Raw genomic sequence first — 17,968 nt, forward strand, 5'->3', positions numbered from 1 at the left:
CAAGACACTGTCCATTCCGTTCAACTGCTCTTCCAAGTCCTTTGCTGTCTCTGAAAGAATTACAATGTCATCGGCGAACCTCAAAGTTTTTACTTCTTCTCCATGAATTTTATATCAAGTACTGTGCATGAATGGAACAAGACAAATAGCTTATACCGTCTACAGTTGCACTGTTGTGCAGTGCAATACAGATAGAAAGATCAATCGGGTTTAGGAAAGAAATGAAATCGAACTATCGCCGTAGACCATGTCTTCCTTATACCAAAAAAAATCCGAAATTATCTACGAACATCGTCTGGAATTTCGTCGATGAATTTCATATTCATCTTGTACATCCAATTTACTTCACATAAACAATAAACCACGAGGACTATCCCTCAAGTAAGGTTACAAGGAATGCAAGGAATGTAGCTTTAGCGTGGAATGTCCGTTGGGGAAGCCGGTACAGCTGCACTGTAGTGGGAAGGCAGCGGAAGGATCGAGCACTCGCAACAATCAGTAGCTTGTCGATTAGCGTTGTGGTGACTGTTACAAATGAGCGTTCCCATTCCGGCTCCCGCCAAGTGCGAAGTGCGCGCTGTAATTCGCTACCTAATTGCTAAAGGCATGAACACCGGTGCGAAGTTGTTTCAGTTGCTGGAGAGGACGTATGCTCAGGGGAGCATGTGACGAAATGGGTACGGAATTTCAATTTTGGAACAACGGAAATTCACCAAGACAGAAGCGCATGGCCGTCTGTTGTGACTTATGATGTGCTGCAAAAAATTGAAGAACATCTTCACTTTGGTCGCCGTTCGATAACTGACGACCTCCATGCAGTTTGTCCAAACATTTCACGATATCTTGTTCATGAAATCGTAACTATCGACTAAATTATCGCAAATTGTGTGCGCGATGGTGCCCAAGAGGCTTACCGAAGCACACAAAATCAACATTCAGTGCCGCTTGCGAATTCCTTGACCGTTTTGAGACTGAAGGCGAGGCTTTTCTCAACTCTATAGTGACAGGAGATGAAACTTGGGCTTATCGCCATACTCCAGAGAGCAAACGACAATGAGTGCAATGGTGCCATACTCACTCTCCTCCTCCTCATCATCATCATCATCATCATCATCATTTAAGACTGATTATGCCTTTCAGCGTTCAGTCTGGAGCATAGCCCCCCTTATACAGTTCCTCCATGATCCCCTATTCAGTGCTAACATTGATGCCTCTTCTGATGTTAAACCTATTACTTCAAAATCATTCTTAACCGAATCCAGGTACCTTCTCCTCGGTCTGCCCCGACTCCTCCTACCTTCTACTGCTGAATCCATGAGTCTCTTGGGTAACCTTGCTTCTCCCATGCGTGTAACATGACCCCACCATCTAAGCCTGTTCGCCCTGACTGCTACATCTATAGAGTTCATTCCCAGTTTCTCTTTGATTTCCTCATTGTGGACACCCTCCTGCCATTGTTCCCATCTACTAGTACCTGCAATCATCCTGGCTACTTTCATATCCGTAACCTCAACCTTGGTGATAAGGTAGCCTGAATCCACCCAGCTTTCGCTCCCATACAACAAAGTTGGTCGAAAGATTGAACGGTGCACAGATAACATAGTCTTGGTACTGACTTTCTTCTTGCAGAAGAGAGTAGATCATCGTAGCTGAGCGCTCACTGCATTAGCTTTGCTACACCTCGCTTCCAGTTCTTTCACTATGTTGCCATCCTGTGAGAATATGCATCCTAAGTACTTGAAACCGTCCACCTGTTCTAACTTTGTTCCTCCTATTTGGCACTCAATCCGTTTATATTTCTTTCCCACTGACATTACTTTCGTTTTGGAGATGCTAATCTTCATACCATAGTCCTTACATTTCTGATCTAGCTCTGAAATATTACTTTGCAAACTTTCAATCGAATCTGCCATCACAACTAAGTCACCCGCATATGCAAGACTGCTTATTTTGTGTTCACATATTTTAATCTCACCCAGCCAGTCTATCGTTTTCAACATATGATCCATAAATAATATGAACAACAGTGGAGACAGGTTGCAGCCTTGTCTTACCCCTGAAACTACTCTGAACCATGAACTCAATTTACCGTCAACTCTAACTGCTGCCTGACTATCCATGTAAAGACCTTTAATTGCTTGCAAAAGATCATGGTTCATGGTGTGGGTTCCTGTAGTCATGTCCTAGTTCATGAACCACGAGCAACGTATGAGTGGCCAAGTAAGTGGTCCCGACAGTCGGGATACCAGTTACTTCGGAATAAGGCTGGGCATCTCGGACATATTCTGAGTCGTGGTCACCTTTGTGCTCATACGGCAAAGACTACCAAATCCACCGGTTAGTCCCTCAGCCATTAGGGGTAAAACCCAATGGGACTCGGGGCAAGTAAGGCTAGCAACCTGCTTCCCTGGTACTTTAAATATGATGCTGGCAACAATCAGAGCAAAATGCCTCGGACCTTTGGAGGTGACGGTGTCCCACCTCTAACTCACTCTCCTTCAGCCAAAAACTTCAAAAGTCAGTAAACAGCGCGGAAAGACCATCACCAAGGATTTAACACATACGTGTGGCCTGGTATTGTTGATTGTTCATGATGATCGATGACTGTGGTGTATCTTCCACCTACCTTGTTCGATGGAGGAAATTTCAGTATCTTTCCCCATGAAGTGGTGCTGAAAATGTAAGAGAATATCCCGCTACCAGTCAGGCAAGGACTGTCATTCCAGCATCATGGGGCCTCACCGTAGTTTGCCATTGATGTCAAGGACATTTGCAGACCTTTTCCACAGTTACTGAATTGGCATCGGTGTGCCACTATCATGGACACCATATTCCCCCGAGTTCAGTCCTATGGATTTCTGTTTACGTGGGTAGATGAAGCGCTTGGTGTACAAAATATCGATAGACACTCCAGATGAGCTGGCTGAATCTTTGCCTGAAGCTGCAGACGTTATTCGTATAATAATCATAAGCAGGTAAATGCCAGTTGTGTATTAGTGTAGACAAACGACATTTTCAGCAACATCTCTGAAATAATATTCATCACAGACCTTCTCTAAATACACTCCTGGAAATTGAAATAAGAAAACCGTCAATTCATTGTCCCAGGAAGGGGAAACTTTATTGACACATTCCTGGGGTCAGATACATCACATGATCACACTGACAGAACCACAGGCACATAGACACAGGCAACAGAGCATGCACAATGTCGGCACTCGTACAGTGTATATCCACCTTTCGCAGCAATGCAGGCTGCTATTCTCCCATGGAGACGATCGTAGAGATGCTGGATGTAGTCCTGTGGAACGGCTTGCCATGCCATTTCCACCTGGCGCCTCAGTTGGACCAGCGTTCGTGCTGGACGTGCAGACCGCGTGAGACGACGCTTCATCCAGTCCCAAACATGCTCAATGGGGGACAGATCCGGAGATCTTGCTGGCCAGGGTAGTTGACTTACACCTTCTAGAGCACGTTGGGTGGCACGGGATACATGCGGACGTGCATTGTCCTGTTGGAACAGCAAGTTCCCTTGCCGGTCTAGGAATGGTAGAACGATGGGTTCGATGATGGTTTGGATGTACCGTGCACTATTCAGTGTCCCCTCGACGATCACCAGTGGTGTACGGCCAGTGTAGGAGATCGCTCCCCACACCATGATGCCGGGTGTTGGCCCTGTGTGCCTCGGTCGTATGCAGTCCTGATTGTGGCGCTCACCTGCACGGCGCCAAACACGCATACGACCATCATTGGCACCAAGGCAGAAGCGACTCTCATCGCTGAAGACGACACGTCTCCATTCGTCCCTCCAATCACGCCTGTCGCGACACCACTGGAGGCGGGCTGCACGATGTTGGGGCGTGAGCGGAAGACGGCCTAACGGTGTGCGGGACCGTTGCCCAGCTTCATGGAGACGGTTGCGAATCGTCCTCGGCGATACCCCAGGAGCAACAGTGTCCCTAATTTGCTGGGAAGTGGCGGTGCGGTCCCCTACGGCACTGCGTAGGATCCTACGGTCTTGGCGTGCATCCGTGCGTCGCTGCGGTCCGGTCCCAGGTCGACGGGCACGTGCACCTTCCGCCGACCACTGGCGACAACATCGATGTACTGTGGAGACCTCACGCCCCACGTGTTGAGCAATTCGGCGGTACGTCCACCCGGTCTCCCGCATGCCCACTATACGCCCTCGCTCAAAGTTCGTCAACTGCACATACGGTTCACGTCCACGCTGTCGCGGCATGCTACCAGTGTTAAAGACTGCGATGGAGCTCCGTATGCCACGGCAAACTGGCTGACACTGACGGCGGCGGTGCACAAATGCTGTGCAGCTAGCGCCATTCGACGGCCAACACCGCGGTTCCTGGTGTGTCCGCTGTGCCATGCGTGTGATCATTGCTTGTACAGCCCTCTCGCAGTGTCCGGAGTAAGTATGGTGGGTCTGACACACCGGTGTAAATGTGTTCTTTTTTCCATTTCCAGGAGTGTATAAGTAGCATCAAAATCCTTCATGGACCCCTAGAGGTTCACGTTTTCGTCACATTAAACAAATGTTCCTTTTTATCTACTTCAAACATTCTAAAATTTTGTATACCATGTGCAGGTTTTTTACACCCCATATGTAGTCATGTGTACATGGTAATGTCAGTATGGAAGCAGTGGAAGCAGTAAGACAGAAAAACAGATGACTTACAGGCCAGTGGCATGATGCCCTCGTGCTTGGCCACGCCCACAAGCATGGGCATGGCGCGGAAGTCGGCATCCCGGATGGCATCCAACGGCTTCTTCTGCAGGACTGCCTTTTTGGCGGTATTCGCCTGCACCACGGGCAGAGCGCCTCCCAGGCCCGTACCACCACTCAACATGTCGTCGATCTGGCAACACACATCACCAGCACGTCACTTTAGAGCACCTGGGATCACGCTGACGCACTGTTCCTGAGTTAGTTAACTCATTAATCTGTGTAAAACAACATATAAGCACAGAAAAGAAACTAGGCGAGGAGACGACAATGCACACAAGAGAGATATCCAAAAAGACGAGTCTTTTAGGGTAGAAATAAAATACTGGAACAGTTAAAGAACATGTTTTGAAAAATCTTACTACTTCATCTTTGCATTATTTCTCTATGTAACCACCAATCACATTTAAGAATTTATCTCATCTCTTAAGAAAGCTCACAAATCCACTGTGCATGCAATTCAGCGCAGCAGTCAACCAAATAAAGCAATGTCTCGAAGCTGCTTGCCAAAGTGTCGGGAATCAAAGAATTTCATGTGAATGAAGAGGTAGAAATAATGTCGAGTGTGGTCTGAGCTCTACGGAGCATCTTCTAAAATGAACAGTTGACAACAAATTTAAATTTTATCATTTAGAGAAATACATTCTGATTTAATAAAATTCACACTGAGGCCTGAATTTCTAGAACATCTGTTTTGTGTGGGGTTAGTTTAAGCTAAATGATTCAATCAGATTATTGAACTGGGAACCACGTTGGTTGCTAGAAACCAAATAAAATGTAGCGGCAGTGTACACTAAATCGAGAAAGGTCAACTGTCAGGAAAGTAACCTGGAATATAGAGTATTTTCCCCATAGCTTCACATGCATATGTATCCTACACATATAGCGATCACACCACTTCATCTCCTTCTATCTCTCCTCCTCTTCCTCACTCTGTCTGTCCACCTCATACTCCCACCTCTATAAATCTGTCTCCTTCTCCCCAATATCTCTCTCTCTTCATGTCCTTCTCCCCCTCTCTTTGTCCATTTCCTACACCCCTCTCACTGATAATATCTTCCTCGCCCCTCTGATGATATCCTCCCCCCCTTTCTCTTTCCACCACTGCCTCAGCCTCTTCCTTTTCCACTTACCCACTACCCCTCCACACTTTCAACCTGCCTCATGCATCGCCTCCTCCTCCCCTCTCTCATTCCATTTCCTCCTCCCTCTTCCTCTGTCTATCTACTCCTCTATCTACCTTAAACTATCCTCAGCCATGCTCATGAGCACCTGTATCCCCTGCAATATAATTCAATAAAGCAGCGTAGGTCTACTCCTGCAGTGTTTCTGTCATACTGGACAGGCTGCACATCAGGGGCTTGAATATCATCTATTTGCCCCTTATGTAAAGGGCAACATGCAAAGCACGTCAGTCATAGAGGGTAGCCTACATGTTGGGAAAGGAAAACTGTTGCCTGCTTCTGACATCTATGCTGACCTACAAAACAGATTGATTTGGAAGGCTGATACTGTTCCCACACAACATGCTGGTCGTGCAGGGCTGCATAGACATCAAGCATTGGAAAAAAACACATTTCTCCCTGTATCTCCATTGCTATTGGAAGTTATAAGTGCCAGAGTGCTGATTCTCGTGAGGCATGCTGTTTCTGTGCCAGATTTGGTGGAAATCGATTCAGAGGCTTGAGAGGAGATCCTGGAGGTACAGACATCCACACATACCCTCATGAAACTTTACCATTGCATATGAAGCACATCCAAAACAGAGTTAGCCCTGAACCTTCAAACTGATAGCCTACCCTGTAACAAACGCTCTGTCTTTGCTAATGACTTCAATTCTGCAGGAAACAGAGTCCAAAAGCTTCCTCAGATGTGCCAAATACAGCTAAAGACACTCATTGATGATTATTTCCTGTATAGCTACCAGGTTGTAGGGATGCTGCTTGCTAATTTTCACCTACTGTTCCAAACAGTTGGAGACATTTCCTACCCTGTTAACATCATGTGATATATTGGGCCAGTTAAAGTGAGGCAGGGTGCTTGACGATATGCTTGGAGACCTATGAGCACGACTGTAGTCACCTTGGAAGGTGGGAGTGTCCACATCATAGTCATTGTGAAGCCTTGGGCGGGAATGCAGCCCCTGATCACAGAAAATATTCAACAGATGTCGTATTCATTTTTTACAATAAACATAATCAGTAGAGCACGAAGAACATTCCTAAACATCACAGAACCACCTACAGTCTGAACTGCATGTTACACACACTGCAGGTTAAATGCCACTTTAGGCCATCAGCGTACACCATGCTTTGCGTCTTTTGGGAAGAGGCAAAGTTGCGCAGCTTCTTGGACGATTGCAAACACGTCCTGTCAGTTATTGTCGACTTCCTGTGTTTTTTTTCCAGTTTTAGGTGTCACTGTGAGCAATGGCCTTCCGTTAGGTTCCCGACTCTGAATATCAATTCCATACGGTTCCCTTCGCAGTATTCACTCGAAAACTGACTGAAATGGAACTGCATTCAATAGTAGCAGCAATTCCTGTTGGGCTTCTGTTGTCGCTAATAGGATTTCATAGTCGTCTTCAGTCTCTCTCCGTTAGGATCTTTTTACAACCACTATTCTTATTTGGACAAATGCATGATATAAACTGTGCTGTCTTACAATATATTTATTCACTACTGGTTTCTATCATGGACCATTTTCACCGTGGAAAAATATCTGTTGTGGCAACTTCACATGTCTTACAAGCTGTTTACCCAGGAAAGTATGCACCCAAGTAAATAGCATGTATGGCACATGAAGCTGTCACAATATTTTTCCACTTTGAAGACAATCCAGGTTCGAAACTGGTAGTGAACAGATATGTTGTAAGACAGCACAGTGCGCATCACGTATTTCTCCAAGTACACTAATGCTGTTGACAGTCGCCCGCATAATTTTTTGCGCTATTCTTACACTGTCAGCGCACTCATCCTCTGCATCATTTGAAAAGACGCCAACTTGCTTCTAGCTACGCCACACTTCATGCCTCCAGTTATCAATTGTTCAGTTTCTCTGTTGTTTGCTCCACTAAACATGTGCAACTTTATGTGCTGCTGTTGAGTTATGGCCATCTGAGAGGTACCTGGCTCTAAATGTCAATTGTTTGCAGTTCCCTTAGCAGTGTTTGCTTCGACTGGTTCAGATGTAGCTGCATTGATTGAAGCACCTCTCGGTTTTGAAACCGATTGCCGCTGATAAGTCGTGACGCAACTATTGATCGTATGCTGCATTACGTGGCTTCAAGTAGTGTGCCATTTTTTTGGTCTCGCTGGACAGTCTACACTGATACTCCAACAAACTGGGAAACTACATTCATAGTGTGCTCATGGCCTGATGCGATAGCTCCTTTCTGACATCCTTGCACGTCTCCACTTCCGCACACACTACTGCACTGGTTCTTTACAACTGTCATATACGAGTACGTACTACTTCACCAACATGACTTACGTCAGTGACTAGTATTTGATCCAGTTAATGATAAAGACATATTCTGTGAAGGACAGCTATGCAAATGGTTCCTTCTTTAACGGCAATAATATATTCTGATAGGGCTCGACATGTAAATGGTTCCTGCTTGTACCCTCTCTATAATTTTGGCAATGAGCCGTGATATGAAATGCATTTGTCTGCACTCTTGCCATAAAACAAATTTTTTCTCTAATAAATGTACTTCTGCTAGTTCTTTATTTAATTTAAGGGTCCACGTATCATAATCTGCACCTAATAATGCCCTCTCTATGAAAATACAACAGATAACTTCGTTTCATTTAAATCTTTCAACAGTAGGGTCAAAGTATCACACCTAACTTTACTCATAGCTAATTTATCTTATTGTTTGTTATACGCACCAAGGACTAAGATGTAAATGTTACATATATGTCTTGGATTTCTTTTAAACATTCCATATTAATTATTTATTTATCAAGTATGTTTCAGTTAATTCGAATATACACAAAGAGACTACACTTATCAAAATAATGCTAGCCACAGCTCCTACCGCAAATACAATTAAATTTACCAACATATCTACTCTAAATAATGATAGAGAAAGGCTGGGGTATGTTCACGAAAAAACATAAAAGTTAGGATAGGAATCTCACAGTTGCCATTGGTTCACTCATCAAGAAAATAGAAGTGAAAGTGATCCTTACTGCACAGAGCTAGGTGGCACAGTGGTAAGCACACTGGACTTTCATTTGGGAGGATGATGGCTCAAACCTGCATCCGGCCATCCTGATTTACGTTTTCCGTGTTTTCCCTAAATAAAATGCCAGGATGGTTCCTTTGAAATGGCACGCCGACTTCCTTCCCCATCCTTCCATAATCTAATGGAACTGATGACCTCACTGTTTGGTCCCCTCCCCCAAATCAACCAACTGACCAATCCTTACTGCTGATAGCCAGTACGAGGGCCATGGCATACTTAACAGAGAAGCCTCAGCTCATCTCAGAGAAAGTGCCAAACAGGGAAAGTCAGTTACATTATACAACCCCAAAATGGAGAAAATTAAATCTCTCATGTAAGTATTCTTGCTGTTCTACAATTTTACATCAGTCCAACGATCACCAAAGAAATGAACTGAATGTGGTGGGTGGCATGTGATGGAACACGACTGTATGTATACAAAGAAACCCCATCTCTTGTATGGCAAAACTAAAATTATACTTGAAAATCATCACATACATTGCATAAGCACTGAAATTACAAGCATTCACTGATGAGTAATGGAAGAAAGAACCTGATTTATACCAGCAGACTCCTAGCTGAAAAAGGTCACCAACTTTCAAATGCCTGAAAGCAAAGGAAAATATAAAATTTAATTCCACATTTTACACTTATGTGTTCCATGACTTTACACATTGGAAGCAATTCCAATTTCCTAACTGTATCAGAGAAAAAAGTTTCTTTATACTAAACACCATGTGGTAGCCAACTTAATCATAGACAAAGTATTCCCTCTCAAAAAATGAAAAAAATTATGGTAAATCCACACCCAGCAACCAGTGCTTATGACGTATGAGCGGTAACCATCCCCTGCTTCCCGTTGTCGTGAGTATAACCACCAGGGATGACCAAAACACTCTTGCCAACCTCACCATGATTACTTGCTCAGGCACCAGCCCTAATGGTCAACTTAAACCTCTCTGTCTTTGCAACTAAGCTACCACTATTGCATAACTACAGCATCAGACAACAGATTCTGGCCACCCTTATGAAACACAGTTACTCATCCAACTTACAAATTCTGCATTAAATAATACGGAAAGGACAGAGGAAGGATATCTAGCACAAAACAAATCACTTTCCTCCAAGAAGCATGCTACATTTGCAAACGGCTAACGAGTTGTAATGCAGGACTGATCTGCAACATCAGAAATGTATGAAATGGAGCTGATGGATTCGTCTCATCACACCACACCTTGCGAAGAGACAATATGTAGGAACGACATAGTTTCACAGTGGAAGATTAGTTCTAAATATTTTCAAAATGTTCGTCACTTATTTGTTTCTTCTATAGTGTGCTCAAAACAATAACAAGGCTCACAGATCTCCACAATACCTCAATTAGAGCCATGAATGTACGTACCAAGCGTGAACTTCTTCACGAAGATACACAAAAGCAAAAAAAGGAAGAGGAAAAATGAAGATTTCATTCATTGAAAATAATCAACAAAAAGTAAGATAAATTCAAAGCATGGATCGTCTCAAGCAAATTTTAGCAAATAACTTACAGACACATGTTCCTTTTGCCAAATGCAACAAAATGAATTCACAATTCATACAACAGTGCTTTTATACCACTGAAGGTTATTGTGCTTGTCTTTGAGATGGATCAGTATAACCAGAAATGTGGTTTAGAAGATAGTATCACAACAAATTATTATGCAGAATGTAACTAGAATTTAAAAAATGAAAGCAATACGTATGAATTACATAACAAAGAAGAACAATTAATCAAACTCAGTACTGTAGACAAGAAATAGTCAAAACCATAAGACAAAGTGTAAAAATGGAAGAAATCTTCAACTATAGAAGTTTAACGAATGTCACATGCAAAACTCAAAATGACTTTGTCATGTGCGTACTGTGAACACAAATGGTTGTCATCAATGCTGCAGACAAAAGAATCTCAGAAAATAAAATAGTAAAATATTTACACAACTAAGTGTACAAAATACAAACAATAAATGGAAGGCACTATTCGGTATAAACACTAATCAAAGATAATGGGCTATCATGTTGAAGCATAAGAACTATTCATTCACACAATTATAATCAAAGGTACATGCAAAGTGTATGGATAAACGAAATATTCGGTCATGGATACCGTGTGAATACAATTTTAACTAATGGTGCATACCAAAAATATGTTAACAAGAGTGCAGATACCTTTACATAAACAAAATCTAAAGAGCTTGTCATGTAACATCCGTCTGTTCACCACTATATCGTTACAGAAATAATGTTGTTTACCACTCAGAGTTAATATATTGGTCACATGGCGCATCATTAATAGAGAAAAAAACAATTAGAAATAAATATCTCTTGATGCAACAAACATTGAACTTTGGCAAACTCAGATACATAAACAAACACACAATTCAAATGAACCCTATAGGTTGCGATTTATTTACACACAGCTTAGTGTTCACACACACTACGCAGTGGCACATGTCGTTGGGGCATCGTAGAGGAGGATAATCTATTCAATAAGTGATTCTGAGGTCCGATTAGGATGGTAGTGTCGCAGTTTTTCAGTGGAAATGTGCAGCTGACCATTGACGACAATAGTCACCTCCATCTTTGGTGCTGCATCCCATCATTGCTCCATGACTTGGCTTGCATCGTCCATCACCCAACAAATGATATTCTCCATTCGAGAACAGCATTGTTGTTGTTGTTGTTGTGGTCTTCAGTCCTGAGACTGGTTTGACGCAGCTCTCCATGCTAATCTATCCTGTGCAAGCTTCTTCATCTCCCAGTACCTACTGCAACCTACATCCTTCTGAATCTGCTTAGTGTATTCATCTCTTGGTCTCCCTCTACGATTTTTACCCTCCACGCTGCCCTCCAATGCTAAATTTGTGATCTCTTGATGCCTCAGGACATGTACTATCAACCGATCCCTTCTTTTAGTCAAGTTGGGCCACAAACTTTTCTCCCCAATCCTATTCAATACCTCCTCATTAGTTACGTTATCTACCCACCTAATCTTCAACATTCTTCTGTAGCACCACATTTCGAAAGCTTCTATTCTCTTCTTGTCCAAACTATTTATTGTCCATGTTTCACTTCCATACATGGTTACACTCCATAAAAATACTTTGAGAAACGACTTCCTGACACTTAAATCTATACTCGATGTTAACAAATTTCTCTTCTTCAGAAACGCTTTCCTTGCCATTGCCAGTCTACATTTTATATCCTCTCTACTTCTACTATAATCAGTTATTTTGCTCCCCAAATAGCAAAACTCCTTTACTACGTTAAGTGTCTCATTTCCTAATCTAATTCCCTCAGCATCACCCGGCTTAATTCAACTACATTCCATTATCCTTGTTTTACTTTTGTTGATGTTCATCTTATACCCTCGACCGCGGTCACAGGTTCGAATCTTGCCTCGGGCATGGATGTGTGTGATGTCGTTAGGTTAGTTAGGTTTGAGTAGTTCTAACTTCTAGGGGACTGATGACCTCAGATGTTAAGCCCGATAGTGCTCAGAGCTATTTGCTCTCATATAAAATAATTTCGTCGCACTGATCAATAGATATTCGACGATTTAAGCAAAGTATCACCCACGATACAGATCCCCAATGTAGGAAATTTCTTCAGTGCGCCCAAAATGAAATTTTCAGTATGCTGCGAAGTGTGCGCTGATTTGAAACTTCCTGGCAGATTGAAACTGTGTGCCACAGCGAGACTCGAACTCGGGACCTTTCGCCTTTCGCGGGCAAGAGCTCTAATGACTGAGCTACCGAAGCACGGCTCACACCCTGTCCTCAAAGATTTAATTCCCCCAATACCTCGTCTCCTACCTTCCAAATTTCCCGAGTTTGAGTCTCGGTCCGGCACACAGTTTTAATCTGCCAGGAGATGCTATTTCAGTGTGTATATTATCACGGATGACGTTCAAAAAATGGCTCTGAGCACTATGGGACTTAACTTCTGAGGTCATCAGTCCCCTAGAACTTAGAACTACTTAAACCTAATTAACCTAAGGACATCACACACATTCACGCCCGAGGCACGATTCGAACTTGCGACCGTAGCGGTCGCGCGAATCCAGACTGTAGCGCCTAGAACTGCTCGGCCACCGTGGCTGGAACGGATGACGTTGCACGTCATCATTGCAAAGGTGTTGATCATGTCGATAGAAAGATTGCTACCAATTACTGACTACTGCGAATGGTGAAAGCGATTCTTCTGTTCTCATGTATAATGCTGATACGCCAAAGTCCGTATCCTTGGTACAATAAGCAGCTTCAAAAATTCCTCACCCTCTCACTAAGTCTGGAAAAGAGCAACATACATCTGACCCTGGCGCTACTGTTCAAGAAATATCACCTAAACATATTAGAAGACGTCGACCTGAGTCGATTTTAATAGGGATACTGTCAACAGATTAGTCGTCACTAATAACAATACTTGTTCAATTGGTTCAATTGGCTCTGAGCACTATGGGACTTAACATCTATGGTCATCAGTCCCCTAGAACTTAGAACTACTTAAACTTAACTAACCTAAGGACAGCACACAACACCCAGCCATCACGAGGCAGAGAAAATCCCTGGCCCCGCCGGGAATCGAACCCGGGAACCCGGGCGTGGGAAGCTAGAACGCTACCGCACGACCACGAGATCCGGGCAACAATACTTATATTTCTTCCAATGAACAGGAGATACAAAATCTGTCAAATGAAAATGGCAGTATCCTTCCTATGGAAACTGTGGTGTCACCGCCAGACACCACACTTGCTAGGTGGTAGCTTTAAATCGGCCGCGGTCCATTAGTACATGTCGGACCCGCGTGTCGCCACTGTCAGTCATTGCAGACCTAGCGCCACCACATGGCAGGTCTAGAAAGGCGGACTAGCACTCGCCCCAGTTGTACGACGACTTTGCTAGCTACTACACTGACGAAGCCTTTCTCTCATTTGCCGAGAGACAGTTAGAATAGCCTTCAGCTAAGTCCATGGCTACGACCTAGCAAGGCGCCATTAACCATATCTGGAGATAGTCTCACTTGTATTATCAAGAGCGATGTACCACAAGGATGAAGTAAAGTTAAGTAAACAGGCATTACGTTCTTTTCTTATTAGCATTCATTACTCATCCTGTTCCAGACTTCACGCCAGTCGGCGTGTGTGTACGCGTGCCTTTCGGCTACTTCCGAGTGGCGTGGCTGTCTTGCTACGCCACAACAGAAACTAACAACTTAAATGTGAATTTAGCGAGGCTGAAGAATCTCACGCTAAAGATCTCATAGCGTCGGGCGCAGCAGTTGCTACCGACACACTACCTGCATCCGGTGCGACACAACAAACCGATGACATGGTGGATACGGGATCCGAATGTCAGTATCAGATTCCTCAAAAAAGGTGCACGACTGGCAAAAGATATCTATAGAGATTAGCCTATGCCTTCGAGAGAATTCAAAGCACAGCGACAAGAAATCGGAGAACAATACTTCCGACTGCAATACAGTACACTAAAGATTTTGTAGCTTCGCAACCCTTAATTGATAAACATATTACAAAAATCAAAGCAATCGACGGACGTTGTCACCTACAGCGATTGTCAAGTGCGATTAAAAAAGAAACGACCGCTAAATGAGATACAAGTTCGTCACCTCTGTTTTCGAGCAATAACAGTACAGTAGCGCGGATACGTCCGAAGTAAACAGTACTCTGCCCACCCGATTAGTCCCGCGGTCTAACGCGCTGCTTCCCGAGCGGGAAGGCGTGCCGGTCCCCGGCACGAATCCGCCCGGCGGATTAATGTATAGGTCCGGTGTGCCGGCCAGCCTGTGGATGGTTTTTCAGGGGCTCCGGAAAGGCTCAAAATCATGAAAAGTTCAATTTTTACTTTTTTGCGTTTTCTGAATCTGCAAACTATTACCTTTTAATAGATATATAATTTATTCAATTCCGAAGACTACAACTATTTTTAAATTTTTTTTGAAATGTGTTCTACATGGGCGTGGCCCACTGTGGCGCTGTTAAACTGCTGTCAAATGGTGTTATTATTAACGTCCGTGTTCATCAGGTACATTTTAGTGATGTGAGATAAAGTATGTGTTGTGGCTAACCTGTGATGGTTCAATATATATCGCTGGTGTGATTGTCGATTGTTTCATGTTTATTTACTCTGTCGTTATCTCGAAAATATTCGTAATTAATTCTGTTTCTTGAGTCTCTGTTTTGTTGAAGTATAATAATGAGTAAAAGTAAACTTATTAGAAATCCTCTGAAGGCTTTTAAGAAAAGGAGAAATGTTGGAAAGCCAAAGGTATGTGTTATTACTGTAAATAATAACATTCTAACATGGTACGAGCGATGCTTGCTTTAGACAAGGAACGCCTTCGGGCTGCAGACAGGGCTGTAAAGAGTCTAGAAATACAAGCAAGAGTAAACAGGAGGAGGAACAAGAGGAAGCTGGAGGAGGAGTTTGCAGAGGATGAAGATAATCCATCCTATGGACCTGGAATGCACTAAAAAGTTAATCCAATCTTTGTCGCTCGATTCCCAAAACTTTTATTTTCTCATACTAATTACATGTTTTCTAAGGATCTTCCAAACATATTTGTTTCAAACTTTCAGTAAATGTTACACAGTACCTTCCGCATAATTTAACAGAGCCTTTTTCTAAAAAACTGTATATTTTTGAATATATAAATAAAAAATTGCAAAAAAATGTTGTGAATTTTCATTACAATTGAAAAAAAATCATCTTTAATAACTGAACTAAAATTTTGTAAAATCCCTGTGTTAAGTTGTAGCCCATATTCCAATAAATAATCTGTAAAAAGTTAAACTTCTTACCTCAAATACTTTGTGAGGAAAGATGTAACTTATAAGCGTTATTTTAACATTGCAAGTATAGGGCGTTCCGGAGCCCCTTAAGGCGGTTTTCCATCTGACTCTGCGAATTCGGACTGGTTCCCCTCATTCCACCTCAGTTACACTATGTCGCCGACTGCTGAGCAAACTCTGTCTCCACGTACGCTTACACCATAATTACTCGACCATGCAAACATTTGGGGTTACACTCGTCTGGTGTTCAACGTTACCGGGGGAAGGGAGTGGGATGTCCACTGGGGGCCGAACCGCACAGTAACCCTGGGTTCTGTGGTGGGCGGCGGTGGGGTGGGTGGACTGCTCTGGCCTGTTGTGGGGTTGTGAACCACTGAGGGCTACGGCGGGCCGAGGATTCTCCCCATCGTGTCTAGGTCCTCGGTTACGAAACACAATACACAAATAGTACACAACGCAAGCAGAATACTGATTATCATTAATAGCAACGCCAAATACAAGCCAAACAACTTGGACTTCCCAAAAACAAATCCACTGCATACAAATAAACATACTGCGCTTCAGCGATGCTGCAGCTAACCTGAGGCAGCTTATTGTGCGAAATCAGATTGACATTGTTTTCATACAGTAACCATATTGTTATCAATAAAACGTATAGCCTACAAGATATTTAGCGCCGGTTACGCAAGGAAAAGGGCAGCAATACTGATAGTGATAGTCAACAAAGATACTCATTCCGTAATGATCAAACACTTGCGCGGACGAAGGTGCAGTAATTGTAGAAATAGTAAAAGAAAATTTGCGATTTTTCATACCTAGCATGTACTTAGATTTCACAAATTCCATCAAAAATGACCCGAGAAAAACTGGCAGCATGATAGCCTACAATAAAGGAGTTGGTTTAGTAACTGCTATGGACAGCAATGCAAGATCTAGCAAGTGGCGTGATAGAGTAACGAACTGCAGAGTAAGAATTTCTGGCTTCCGCTAATCTGTTATCTACCGAACGAGATGACTCACGGAGTAACCTTTCGAAATAATGAAGGAGAGAGCAATGTTGATTTAACTATGGCTACCTCTGCCGATGCAAAGCCAATGAACGTGTGGTGAAGAAGATAGTTGCTCCGACGACAGTACTATTATTTTTAGCATAAGAGTGTGCCCAACATTATATGCTGGAAGCATAATTCAGACTAAAAAAAATGGTTGTTACAGACGAAGATCTGAGAGAATTTGATGGGTACTTGCTAGAAGAACTTAGGCATAAATACACTCCTGGAAATGGAAAAAAGAACACATTGACACCGGTGTGTCAGACCCACCATACTTGCTCCGGACACTGCGAGAGGGCTGTACAAGCAATGATCACACGCACGGCACAGCGGACACACCAGGATCCGCGGTGTTGGCCGTCGAATGGCGCTAGCTGCGCAGCATTTGTGCACCGCCGCCGTCAGTGTCAGCCAGTTTGCCGTGGCATACGGAGCTCCATCGCAGTCTTTAACACTGGTAGCATGCCGCGACAGCGTGGACGTGAACCGTATGTGCAGTTGACGGACTTTGAGCGAGGGCGTATAGTGGGCATGCGGGAGGCCGGGTGGACGTACCGCCGAATTGCTCAACACGTGGGGCGTGAGGTCTCCACAGTACATCGATGTTGTCGCCAGTGGTCGGCGGAAGGTGCACGTGCCCGTCGACCTGGGACCGGACCGCAGCGACGCACGGATGCACGCCAAGACCATAGGATCCTACGCAGTGCCGTAGGGGACCGCACCGCCACTTCCCAGCAAATTAGGGACACTGTTGCTCCTGGGGTATCGGCGAGGACCATTCGCAACCGTCTCCATGAAGCTGGGCTACGGTCTCGCACACCGTTAGGCCGTCTTCCGCTCACGCCCCAACATCGTGCAGCCCGCCTCCAGTGGTGTCGCGACAGGCGTGAATGGAGGGACGAATGGAGACGTGTCGTCTTCAGCGATGAGAGTCGCTTCTGCCTTGGTGCCAATGATGGTCGTATGCGTGTTTGGCGCCGTGCAGGTGAGCGCCACAATCAGGACTGCATACGACCGAGGCACACAGGGCCAACACCCGGCATCATGGTGTGGGGAGCGATCTCCTACACTGGCCATACACCACTGGTGATCGTCGAGGG

The 17,968-nt window shown here is 44.0% G+C and overlaps 1 protein-coding gene across 1 annotated transcript in view; it reads right to left on the bottom strand.

The window, feature by feature from the left end:
- The window catches only part of LOC126091912 (cholinesterase 2-like), a 257,842-nt gene that overhangs the window by 92,093 nt on the left and 147,781 nt on the right, over positions 1 to 17,968 (bottom strand). The window contains exon 7 of the mRNA XM_049907227.1: positions 4,691 to 4,871. Coding sequence (XP_049763184.1) covers positions 4,691 to 4,871 — 181 coding nt within the window. The remainder of the gene's footprint in view (positions 1 to 4,690; positions 4,872 to 17,968) is intronic.

Source organism: Schistocerca cancellata, chromosome 7, assembly GCF_023864275.1.
Source record: "Schistocerca cancellata isolate TAMUIC-IGC-003103 chromosome 7, iqSchCanc2.1, whole genome shotgun sequence".
Taxonomy (NCBI): Eukaryota; Metazoa; Arthropoda; class Insecta; order Orthoptera; family Acrididae; genus Schistocerca; species Schistocerca cancellata.